Consider the following 12,925-nt stretch of genomic DNA (forward strand, 5'->3'; position numbering starts at 1 on the left):
TAGGTTTTAAAGTATTAACTTTATTAATAAATATACATCCATATGATGATGTAAATACAGATCATGAACACTACTCCATTCCCATACACATAATTGCACACGAGTAGCTCAAGTTCATGGACATAAAAACATACACAGTATCTAATCAGGCTTTTTACAGCAGAGGACGGGGTGCCGATACTAGTTATTTATTAATAGATTACTGTTTCCTGCAAAGTAAAACTGTGGAAAAGCCAATGATGAAAGATTAAAGTATCAGAAAGTGGTTCAAATTTCAGAATACAGATTTATCTATCTGGAAAAAAAATCACAAGGAGAAAGGGCTATTCTCTACTAAATTCATAAATATATTTAAGCAGTGTTAAAATATATGCATTCAAATAGAGAAGAATAAACTTCTGTGGTCAGAAATGAAGTCTGCAGTTCAAAGTATTTATGATTGTTATCAACTGTTTTAATTGTCAACTCTAAGGATAGCGTGAAACATTATTACACATATAACAAAGAATAGCAGAGTCACAGCTAATGAAACCATCGGACAAATGACTTCACATTGCTCTGCCTTTTAAAGCTCTTCAAAAATGGGGGAGGGAGTTAAAATCTCATCTGTGTATTGTATTGTATCCGTGTACTCTGTGTATTGTAGTTCCAAGTCATTCTTTTCACAGACACATCACTTTTCACTGACAAGGCTTGGTTTTGTCCTGACTGAACTCTTAAGATCTTTCAGACAAAATAAAATATATTCATTCAGAACAGAGATCTTTAATGGCTCTTGATACTAAATCCAAGATATAAAAAACATTGCTTTAGCGACAAAGCTAGCTGCTGATTTTAAAAATACTACCTTTCATATCAAAGTCAGCCACTTCTGATGGTATCTGATTTTTTTTTTCTGCCAAAATAGGGTGCTAGCATCTTAAATACGTCCAGTGCAAGACTTTATAATAGAAAAATTATTTGGTTTTAAAGTTTAAGTAAATTTAATCAGAAACTGAATAGCAGTTATTATATGTATATTAAACAGTGAACTGTATAGCATCATTAAGGAATAATAGCAAGCTAATACATTTTACTTATGTATAAATAAGATGTTAGAAACTTGATAATTAAAAGAAATTATTAAAAAACAAACCTGACATGTAGATCTTTCAAACAGTGTTAACACACAACAGTGACCCTAGTTTATGAACAGCTGAATTATGATACATAAAATAAGCAATTTACCTTGCAAGTAATGTTTTCATACTATGGGGGGAAAAGACCAGTTTTCCCATTGGTACTAATAAAGTTTAGGCATTAACATGCTGTTTCAGTGTTTCTCATGGAAAGAAAAGTGTTGAAAAAAAGTACAATGTATTCTGCAGATTATACATAGGAAAAGCAGAAGTATTTGAAAATTCCATTTCTAGTTCATTTTGAATCTCTTAACTTCTTTTTTCTTCCCCTCACTGCACGGCACCAGGAAGCTATAGTCAGATATCAAATAAGCCAGAGTTAGGAAATGCTCAGCAGTGCATTTCTGGTCTCCTAACTAAAACTAGAGTGCCAAGCAGCCCGTTACAGACTCTCAGAACACTTTTCTACTTTATGTTCATCATTTCACAATTGACAACGCTAATTGTTTGTGTTTTGTTTGTTTGTTTGTTTTCTGGGATTATATTCCATCTGATCTAATCAATAAACACAATAATGAACAGAAACTGCTTAGATGATCTCATTAGTTCATCAGCATACTCGAATACAAAATTCATTATACTAGCAGAACGGCAATACATCTGCATTATCTCCTGATACACAGCACAGCACCATCGAGTAGATGCAAAAGTGAGAAACAAAACAGGAGCAAAGAGGATCAAGGAGGAGGTAAGATGTGGAGTTTCTCCAAGGTACAGCGGTGACATGCAACACGTGTTGTTCCTTGCAGCGAGGTGCAGTTACTACATTCAGCTGAAGAGGACGGCTTTCCCAGCTGAGTTCAGGAAAGAACTTAAAGCAGTCTTTTTTTGAAAAATCATTTGATTAAAAACAGCCAATACAACACAGATCCTGAGGGTGAATTAACTCACGTTAGCATTTTGCATGTGTCGGAAGTTACATCGTTCTGAGAAAGATTGCTAAATTTCAGACTTGCAAGTTTGTTGAGGAACAGAACATATAACTGGATGTCATAGCTTCAGCATGAAGAAACTATTTTTAGTAGCAGTTTAGCTGCCGTTAGTTCATCTATCGACTAAGGAGCCGTTGAGGTTCATTGTCTTAGTTGCCAGTGCATACACAGTTCCCCCAAAACAATTCAACACACCTATTGTAAAGTACAGCATAAAGTCCAGCTCAATATGTGTTAGGCATCACTGGAACACCTGAAGGCTTGCTGCTTTTTTCCTGATAAAAAAGGTATGAAACATCTGTTTCTTAAGTTGTCATCACTGAAATCAAGAGTTCTCATCAAAATGACAGCAGGCCAGAATAGCATTTATGTTAACAAAAATTATCAGCATCATTACTCATTCAGCGCAAGCTCAATTAACCCAAATTTTTCTGCTTCCCCAAATCTGCAAACTCTATATATCCCCCCAACCAGATATTTGAAGCTACAGACTTATCGTAACACCATGTTATAAGTGAAACAACTTAAATGTAAACTTACTTTCAGATGCAAAAAAAAAAAAAGCTTTAATTCCAGTAAAACAAATTTAGAACAAACAATATGCAACATTGAGGACTAATTTTTTGAAGTCTAGAGGAAAGTATTTTGCACACACACACACACTCTCTCACACTTAAAAAAACCCCACTAAACATAGCTGAAAAATTGAACATTTCTTTTAGAAGGAGGAAAGGTTTTCGTTTGAGTCAGGAAAGGTATTTATAGTTAACCAACTACATTTTTTTTCAGCTTGTGTGCATAGATGAATTACTTTGTATCTGGGGTCTGGCAGTGCAGTAAACTGCATCCTGTTTGCACCAGCTATACAGTTTGCTTTTATTAATCATGAAAATGGTGTCCTTTGGTAGATATATAAGCTTCCATAACTTAAATATAGTATAAGTGTCAAACAACGAAATAACTCTATTTCCAGGAATATCTGGCAAAACTAAGTCTGAAAACTTGGCAACAGCATCTATTTAAAAAGTTTAATTTGTAAACATTATAGATTAATACTTTAAAAGCTATTAAACTGTCGCCACCTAAACACAGATTTTAAAGGCAAAAAAGAGTGTAAATACCTATTTACAGATTTAAGAACATACTGTTTAATATTAACCAAGTGCATAACTACAATGACCAGTTCTTAATTTCTTATAAAATATTTCAAATTTCAAAGAATTACTTGTGGTTTGGTATAGGTACTATTAGGCATTTCAAAATTACACAGCAGAATCCTGTAACAGCAGAACTAAAAGAACAGCTATCACCTAAAGGCAAATTAGCTTGTATTAATAAGGTGCTGTGAAGCTGTAATGTGTTGTACAAATGCTCAGTTTTCTTTAATATTTTCAAAAATATTTTTGGAGCACTAGTTGAAATTGTCTTACTGCTACAACTCCAGAAACAAAAGCCACCTGAAATCAGCACTTAAAAAAAAAAGCTTGAGTTTCTCTCTTTGTTTTTTAAGTATCTACTTGAGGTCCGTAGGAGCTCTTGCAGAAGTGGAAAATGTAACTTGCTGCTTCATCAATTTTTCTTATCAAATAAGAACTCATCTGGCTACGTTCCTTACTGTGGGAAAGGCCACATCATGAACCAATAGCCAGCTAATTCTGTCCTCTTTAATTATATAATGCATGACCACACAACTAGATTTACCAGAAATTGCATGTAAAACTAGGGACATGGACATTATTTAAGTATCAACACCAAGGTACACGCATCACTTCAGACTTCCTTATAAATTACGATTTAAAGCCAAGAAAACCCCCTTTAAACCAGTGCCTCCTCAACATTGCTTTAAAAGTTACCGAATTGCACCTGTAGGCTATGGCATTATTTGAATAAAAAGAAAATCTAGAAATTCAGACTTAGGCAAACACTACAACAAAATGCAAGAAACATGCCAAAATTCAGAGTAAAGTGGATTAGTAAGGAGTTACTAATTCGCTCCTTTCATTCATTAGGCTGCTTCATTTTGCTACTAGTTTCACCAGCAGCATGTACTCCTCTGTTATGCACCATAGGATAGGGAAAAGCTGCACCGTCACAAGTATAATTGAGATTTGCAAGCCGTGATAGAGCTTTAATGCTACCTGGAGGTCTGCCTGGGCTGACTTTGTATCCTGCTGCTTTAGTTGTACCCAAGGGTCTGCCTGGACTTGTCTTAAATCCAGCTGCTTTGGTGGTCCCCAGGGGTCGACCTGTGCTGGTTCGGTACCCTGCTGATTTGGTGGTCCCTGATGGCCTTCCACGTTTACCAGATCGGTTGAGGTTTTTCTTTTTCTTTAGTTCATCTTTTGTCTCTATATTTCTGCCACTTGTGGTCTGCAAGTGCGATTCGTTCAACGCATCTTGTCTCTGGCATGCAATCGGTTTGTGGCTGACCGCGTGGCTGTATTTGCTTTGCTGTGTGGCGTACAAGTCAAACTGATCGGCAGCTCTCACGTTATCTTCGTTAAGGCAAGAACTCTTGCCAGTCCCACAGAAAGCTGGATTGCTGCTGGCAACTGGGTGCATCATTTTCTATCAAAAATAAGAGAGACAAATATGTATCAATATATAAGAATACTACAACAATCCACAAGTGATAAAAGCTACCTCTGTTTCTCAAAATTAGTTGAAACTACTTTGTCTATCTTTTGTAAAACACAGTAACCTTTACACATATTTAAAAATGACAATTTTAACTATGTATTATTCAGATAGGTATAATTAAGGAAGATTAGATTACAGCAACCAAGATAATCAGTATCCACTCACCCACCACCATTTCAAAACCCTTCTAACAGAATCTCATCTAAATTCTAGCTGTTCTAGCTGCAAGATTAGCCTATCACCTGTGAGCCAAGGAAAAACATGGTATCACTCTCTTAATTTAGCAGATATAGGCTCCTAAAGATTTCTTATTTCTTTTTCTTTTCTTTTTTGCTTAACTGCAGCAAATTAATAAGACACTAGTCAGTTTTGTCATTTCTTGTCACAATTAATGTGAAAGAAAGAATCAGGTAAGGCATTCAGTAAAGATGATGGTGCCATAGTTGGGAAAGCAGAGGTACAAAATGAGTCTATTGCAAAGTGCAAGAAGCTAGACTGCAGAAATGCCACTGCTGTCCTAGTCAGAAAAGCAGGTACCAATTGCTGGCAATGCCAACTCTAAGATAAGAACTTTGTGAAAAACACCATAACTCCCATTACAGACATGCATGTTATCACACATCTCCAAATATTCTGGAAAACAAACATGGCACATTGATGTCAACAGCTGTTTTATATAGCCTGCTCTTTTCATTAGACAAAACCAAGTTGAGCTGTGCTCTGTTTACAGAGGTTTATTTCTTTAAACAAGAATCAAAGCCCCATCTTCAGGACAGCAGCAGGGTGACTCTCACCTGCATGTTACTGCAGGCGAACCTGCTTCCAATAATGGACAAACTGTCATCCAGCTGCTAGAAACCACATATGGTCACCGTCATGATTACAAGCAACTACTTCTGAGTAAACAGGTTATGCTTATATCCATATATCAAATCCCTGCTACATATGTACTGGCACGGAATCATAACAATTAAGAATTCTACTGGTATTCTAAAACTTTTTTAGTATTAATGCTTCTAAACACCAACTGCACAGATACTGCCTCAGATTTCTTCATAGTACAATGTAGCAATACTACAAGAACCCAGCAAGCCACTCTAGGAGCAACACAATGATATTTTCACCCATCAACTATATTGGTTCTACAACTTCAATGAGATGCAAATACTCAGTTTAAGATAATATTTAGCCATGCTGAAGACAAGATTAAGCCCATCAATATTTGGCACATCAAAGTACTTCTGCATCCTGCAGTCATGCTTAGGACAACAACTATTTCTTCCTGTGGCAAATTGCTCTAGCACATAGGCCTGGAAGATGTATTGTATTTTCCCTGCAGTAGCTCTGGAATATCACCTAGAGCAACCAAATATAAATTCTGCCATTGATTTTTTAATTTATTTGGCAGTTATGAATGTCTCCTCCCAGACAGAGAGAAAACACAGAGCAGAGAGTCTGTTTACCCAGGAGTAAATCCCTGTGCCCTTTTCTTCTCATTACAATGGATACGTTTCCTCTTGTATACCAAATTTACTTTGGCTTGTCAAATGCACATCACAGTGTAGGCATTACTCTTGTGCAAATACATGAATATGGTTTTATGTCAAATAGTGAAATTATTACAGTAATATAGTTTAAATATGACATGGTTCTAGCAGAGATTATCTGAGTACTACAGTTCTGGTGTGTGGAATGGGCTATAGTGGAACAAATGTGAAACCACTGTTATTGTGGGTTTTGATTAATAAATGAAACAACTAAGAATAATTAGCAAGCCTGCTCTTTGCAAAAAAACAAAGGCAGTAAGCTACAGGTCAAGAGACCAGCCAGACTTTCCTGTGCAGCAATAAAAAGGAAGCTTAAGCTTATTAGCAGTAAAAAAAGTTACCTTTCTTTAACCCCACTAGAATAGGGTTCACAATATCACAAAAATACCTGAGATTTTTTATGATATATAATTGCAAACATAAGGGTTCTGCTAATGTACTTTTGCTGCCAAGAGAGAAAGCCCAGTGGCTCTGAAAGGCTGTTCAACTGTTTGTGGATACACTAGAGGACACTTGGAGTGGTTAGCAGCATTCTTGTCTCAGTGCTCACTTTAAATGCAGGAGTACTGGCTTCGGCCCCAAAAAGCCACTCTGAGCTCAACAAAGAAGGATCAGTTCAGCTGCTCAGTGTCTGAGGAACACACCAGAGCAGGGAGAAGGCACTGAATGCAGTGGAGGCCTCTGGGATTTCTCAGGAGACCAACGACCGCCCAGACTCGTTCCTCTCTATGTTATATTCTAATTCTCTGCTATTTCTCCTCATTATTGTCAGGGGAATTATTCCTACAGACACCATTCATCTTTCATGGGGAGAACCATCACAGGTACTCCCAGACAGTGACTGTATCCTGCTGTAACTGGCAAACGTTGGACCTTCAGCATCATATGCCTGTGTTTTGTCTCCTGTAATATCCCTGAGAGCTCCTGACAAACACAAACTTTACATACAAAACCTGGCTGATGCCAGTTTACCTTCCATCTGGCAACCGCACTGGAACTGATGAAAGAAGAAAAACATACAAATCAGGAACCGTTTAAAATTTCTTACAAGAGAAGGAAGCTTAAAAAAACCCACAATCTTGATGGAAGAATGCCAATGGGATGTTTTTTTCCTCCCTGCACCGTTTTTCATCAAGCCATGAAAACTGCAAGTAGGAGCCAAAGTTTGTATTCTGTGTTTTTTGATTTAAGACTTTTTGTGAAAAATTTAAAAAAGGAAATCTGCAATTGAGCTTAATTACCCTACCATGGACATCTCCAATGTAATTTTACTTCACATTACAGCAGGGAATAAAAGAATGCAGTGAGTCTATCTGTAGAGAGGAAGCAGGTTTCTTGGCAGGGAGATACAGTATAAATGAGAATCAGTATAAAATGCAAACCTATGCCAACTTAAAAATCATACTCTAGCTAATTGTATAGCCAAACACACACAACTTTGTGTGCTAGCACTCTCAAATAAACCCAGCCAGAAAAGTTTCCAGAGAAATAGAACTTCCTTGTTTTAAACCTGTCAATAGATACCTAAAAGATATTTGCAACAGTTTACTTAAACCAGTTTTTAAACTGATTCAACTGATTGGCTGAGTGTCTGTGTAAAAAAGTAGTCAAGATGAGGCACTGTAGTAATGAAATTTAGTTAATATCTCAAAAATATCTTTTACTGGAAAGTGGGTGTAGAGGATTTTCTGTATGGATCCTTTCCTATCTGGTAATTTATTTTTCTACAATGCTGTGGAAGGGAGATGACTGGATAAGCTAGGTTTGGAAAAAAGAGATGCAGCATTAGAGCTTCCAACACAATGCAGTGCAGAATCTCCATCACTGCTAGAAAAAAAGAAAGAAACAGGATCATCAATCCAGGACCTGCAGAGCTTTGCTGCTGTGGATTTCTGGACGTGGTGAGGACCCCTTCTTTTAAAGCACAGCTGCACTGCCACTCTTCCGAGCACCCGCCAAAGTTAACCTCCCTTGGTGCTGGCCACGTGAGTGTGAAGTTTTGGGTTGCTCAGATGGCAGCCAGGCTGACCAGTCAATACATAATGTATGAGGCTGCCATTACGAATTTTGGTATTTCCCAGTCAAGCATGGTATTGCTTGCTTTCTTCTGCTGGGAGATGAAACAGAAACCCTACTTAGGCAATACGGATGCAGCAAAACACTTAAGAAATCTTGTTTAATTCCAGTGGTATTACAGGTTTTGGACAGAGAGAGTGCATCCTCGTGTCCCTAAATACAGGTTAGCACACTGCAGAGTTCTAGCTTGCAACTGCTAAGGCTGCTGTCACTGGTATGACCCATCTCTCTCTAGGCTTGAAGTACACAGAATATCCCCATTCATGTCCTGTTCACTACACAAAATTTTAGGATCCAAACTACTCAAATGACATCACATAAAAACACCTTTTTGGGTTGTGACATGTCTTTAGATTTCAAACATCATGCCCTTTGCCTTCTTCACGGGCAGAATTTAGCTGCCAGTGTACAAAAGATAAGACCTCTGATGAGCAGAGAAAGTACGCAAGCCCGTCGGAACAGACACTTGGTCATTAAATATTTTATACTGAGTACCGGACCTGTGCATTAAGCAGAATAATCAGTTCCAACATAAGAAGGTGGCAACTGCTCTGGCCTCACCCCTCCGGCTTGCTTTCTGTAACTATGCCTGGTCAGCACCAAAACAGACCTGACCCAGCAAGCGCTTTCAACTTCTGGTAAAACACACTTGAATCAGAGCAAAACTGAAAGTACATCTGTATCACAGCTTTTCAAATTATCAACACCAGAAAAGGTAACCTCCTATCACCAACAGGGACTACTTTGCTTTTAATGAGGGTTAATATATAAAACCCACTGATTTTTCTGAAGTTTTCCATCACTGAGCTTGCAATAGCTTCGACAGTATTGATGGAGCAGCAGGAGGCTGTAGCAGTATATTTTCACAATCATCCAACACATACAAACTGTATGACATATTCCTTAAAATCACAAGCAGCTACAGGCATTATTTCTTGTACCTTGCACTAGTACTCTGAACGTCACTTCTACCAATTAAAACTGCTGAAGTAGAGCACAGGACCAGCTCTGTTTGAGATCTCTGCATAAAGAACGCTCTATGCCACGTACAACAGCACAGGGGCTGTAGGCCCCAGGGAATACCAAAGGGCTCATTTGCTTTGTAAGGGGAGTTTAACCAGCACATATATTTTGCCTTTCAAGATTGCAACGGAGATATGGTATTGGTTCTGCTTTTCCCTCTTAGGACAGTGGGTGTGAGAAATACTTTCGTCACTTGGTGAAAAGAATGAATATCAATTTAAATGTTTTTCAAGTGTCCCTTTTATTGCCAGCTCTTTTTCTACACATTAGTTCTTGCTAAAGTAGGGCCTTACCCAATTTTTTAAAACTTAAAACTGTTTTTTTCACAATAAATACTAAGTACGAAAACCTGTCAGTGGCACAACATGCACCGTAACACCTGGAACCTGCACTTGAAATCTGATCTACTAAGCTGGATAACCACTTTCTTCAAAGTGTGCTTACAAAGCACATTCCACAGCTGATTGCATAATACATTTTTTCCTCATCATTTGACACTAGGTAAAATACATTAAAACCAGCCAAAATACGAGCAACAATTTCTTTACAGCGGTGACTCACTAGAGATCCTACATAACAACATGAGACTGCAAATTGAAGATAGAACACTATCTTATGCCACCCCGTCCAGTGGCAGAGTCACCATCCCTTGAGATGTTTAGAAGGTGTTTAGATGAGGTTCTCAGGGACATTGTTTAGTGCCAGTGTTGGGTTAATGGTTGGACTCGATCTTGAGAGTCTTGTCCAACCAAAATTATTCTATGATTTTGAAAACAGTTTCTTTCTCAATTATTCCTAGTGCAAAAAGACTAAGAAATTAAGACTTCCACAAGCAATATAACAACCTACAAGTACGGTCCCTCCCCTGGTGACCCAGGGTAATTTTCTTAAATGACAGAAGGGAACAGATATTTAGAGCAGATATACCCACCCCCTTCAAATTCCTCTTCCCCAGATGTGCCAGGCGGAGGGGGAGCCTCCCCTCGCAATGGGGCTGCAACTACTGCTCCTCACCAGAGCACTGAAACCTGGCAACATCCTTGTGCCTCCAGGAGTTCAAGTCTTTTGGCTCAGACACTCTTGGAGAAACAGTGCTCTCCAAAGCCCAATCACCAGCTTTGTATTAAAGACTGAGATCAGCTCTGCTCTCACAAAGATTAGGTATCATCAGGCACTAGCTAGGGCATCAAGTAAACTGGGGACTTTCATGGATCATTCATGATTTGATTGCAAAACCAGACAAACAACTAATTGTTAGGCTCTCTAGCCTTAAAAGACAAAAAAGTCCTATCTAAGGGTGGAGTTTCACTAGATGCTACCATCAGCAAGAACGTCAGCTGACTTCTTCCCACCTCAAAATTAAGATCATATAACCATGTAATGATGGTACATTTGAAAGGGTTAGGACAGCTTCACAAAAATTAAGGATGATCACGTCAATAACTTAATTAACTATGTACCTCTACTTACACTGACACAATTGACAGTTTGTTTTCAGAATCAAGAGAAATCACTCTTAATCTGCATTTTTTTCCACACAGGACAATCTTGCCCTTTCCTCTTGCATTCCTGCTCCTTGTGCCAACAATAACTGTTGTGCAAGAGCAGGACAAACTAACACCAGGGACCCTACCCAGGTGAAAACTAATCCAACAAGAAAGAAAAAGTAACAGTTGTCTGGCATTGAGACAAGAGAAGAACAGAAACACACATTTCCATTAGAAGCAAAGAGACAGACTGAGGTCCCAGGTCTGCCTAAGCCACATTACTCACGGCTGCCACTGACTCACTCCCCCCTGGTCCCTGTTACTTAAAAGCCTAAGCAGGTCTCAAAAAAAATGATTTTTGACATCTTAATGGACTTAGAAGAGTTGAATGAAGAGTATGACAAGTCCCAAACACAGCAACGGCAATGAAGGTTGGGGAAAAAACCCTATAGCTGGGAATGGGGGAATGCAGAATCAAGGCAGTCATCAGGCCAGACAGACTGGCTTAGAACAACGAGGTTGTGAAACTGCACCCTGATTATTCTGTGGTTCTGTAATTACCAGAGTTCAAGGCAATCCAAATACGTGCATGAATGACAGAGCAGGTAGAGGTAGATCTTTATAAAGAAAGGATTATTAGTGTTCGTGAAATTGCCCATTCACCTCAAGGAGCTATTCCCAGGTAAACAGAAGCAGACCTTGCCATAGCCTAGAACATCAGCTTTGAGGTGCTGGAGGTGCTTATTCATCTCTGTGGGTGTTCTCACCCACTTGCTCTTCTCCCCAGGGAACAGACCTCGCTGTAGTCTAGAACAATAGCTCAGAGAGGTGAGAGGTGCTCATTCATCTCAGTGGGTGTTCTCACTCCCCTCTCCTCTTTCCCTACCATCCTCCAAAAAAATGATTTGGAAGCTTAAGAGATGGATCAAACATCTCCTTCCTGATGTGCACTTTCACAGTGCGTTTCTCTGCCACAGGACTAGTGCGAACAGCTCCAGACATCTGTCAACACACCAAACGCAACCACTGCAGCATACTCGTGCTAGACTACAGAAAGGCAAAGTCCACTTGTTGAATCTATTCAACAATGGTCAATGGACAAACATGCAGGACTTTTTTCGTTTAAGGTTGTATCTAGAACCTGAAGGATATGCACACAGAAAAAAAAAAAAAAAAAGAAGTTGTAAGAGAAACTGTGGCATCTGAAGATTGAAATAGAAATAATCCATCATTTAAGAAATATATTAACTGAGTGTTCTTCTCTTTCATTTTACAAAAATAAAAACCATATGGATCAAAATAGCTGTTACTTTTGTTAGAGCGATATCCCGAGAGAAATGCATACAAATTAAAGGTGCAACCACCCACTAATTAATTACTCCAGAAGGGCTATGCACAAAAAAAGTATGTACTAAACTATCTGTAATTATCCACAAGAATATACACCATTCACATGCACTATGCCAGAACGCAAAGAGGCACAGAAGGAACACAGCAGAGGCTCTCCAGGTACCCTGACATGCAGGTGAATGAAGGCATTACGTAGGTGCGCCGAGGAAATACATCCATGGACTGTATGCAGGCATTAAGACCCCCCACACTAATACAAATATGTCCCAAGTAAAAAGCCCTGCGTACCCGCTATCCCCACGCACCAGAGCGGCGGGTGCTGAAGGGAGTTCCCGATCCCTGCGCACCGCGCACAGGCCGGGCTGGGAGGGCCCAGCTCCACCTGGAGCGGCCCCGGGCCAGCGGAGGGGACAAAGGGGCGGCGCAGCCCCGTCCTGCCGCCTCAGCGTCCACCGCGGGGTGCTGGCCTCGTGTGTCACCTGTCTCCTGCGGCTGGCACGGAGTAGTGCCCGGCCCAAAGCCCCGCTCGGCCCAGGCTGCGGCCGTCTCCCCCCGGCCCAGGGCACAGCCCGGCTCGGGGGGCACAGCGGGACGGGGGTGGCGATGGCGCAGCTCCCCGCCTGCGGGGCCCGGCTCCCGCACCCCAGAAGGGCTCGCAGGCGGAGCCCCCCGTGAGGAGACCGGGGACCCCC

The 12,925-nt window shown here is 39.9% G+C and overlaps 1 protein-coding gene across 3 annotated transcripts in view; it reads right to left on the minus strand.

The window, feature by feature from the left end:
* C14H5orf24 (chromosome 14 C5orf24 homolog) overlaps positions 1 to 12,925 on the minus strand; it is a 19,949-nt gene continuing 7,024 nt past the window's right edge. For 2 of the 3 annotated variants that reach the window (XM_071814756.1, XM_065849271.2), the window contains exon 2: positions 1 to 4,678. In XM_071814756.1, coding sequence (XP_071670857.1) covers positions 4,109 to 4,675 — 567 coding nt within the window. In that variant the 5' untranslated portion in view covers positions 4,676 to 4,678 and the 3' untranslated portion in view covers positions 1 to 4,108. The remainder of the gene's footprint in view (positions 4,679 to 12,925) is intronic. The other variant, XM_065849272.2, reaches the window with a different exon arrangement.

This window comes from Patagioenas fasciata, chromosome 14 (genome assembly GCF_037038585.1).
Source record: "Patagioenas fasciata isolate bPatFas1 chromosome 14, bPatFas1.hap1, whole genome shotgun sequence".
Classification (NCBI taxonomy): domain Eukaryota; kingdom Metazoa; phylum Chordata; class Aves; order Columbiformes; family Columbidae; genus Patagioenas; species Patagioenas fasciata.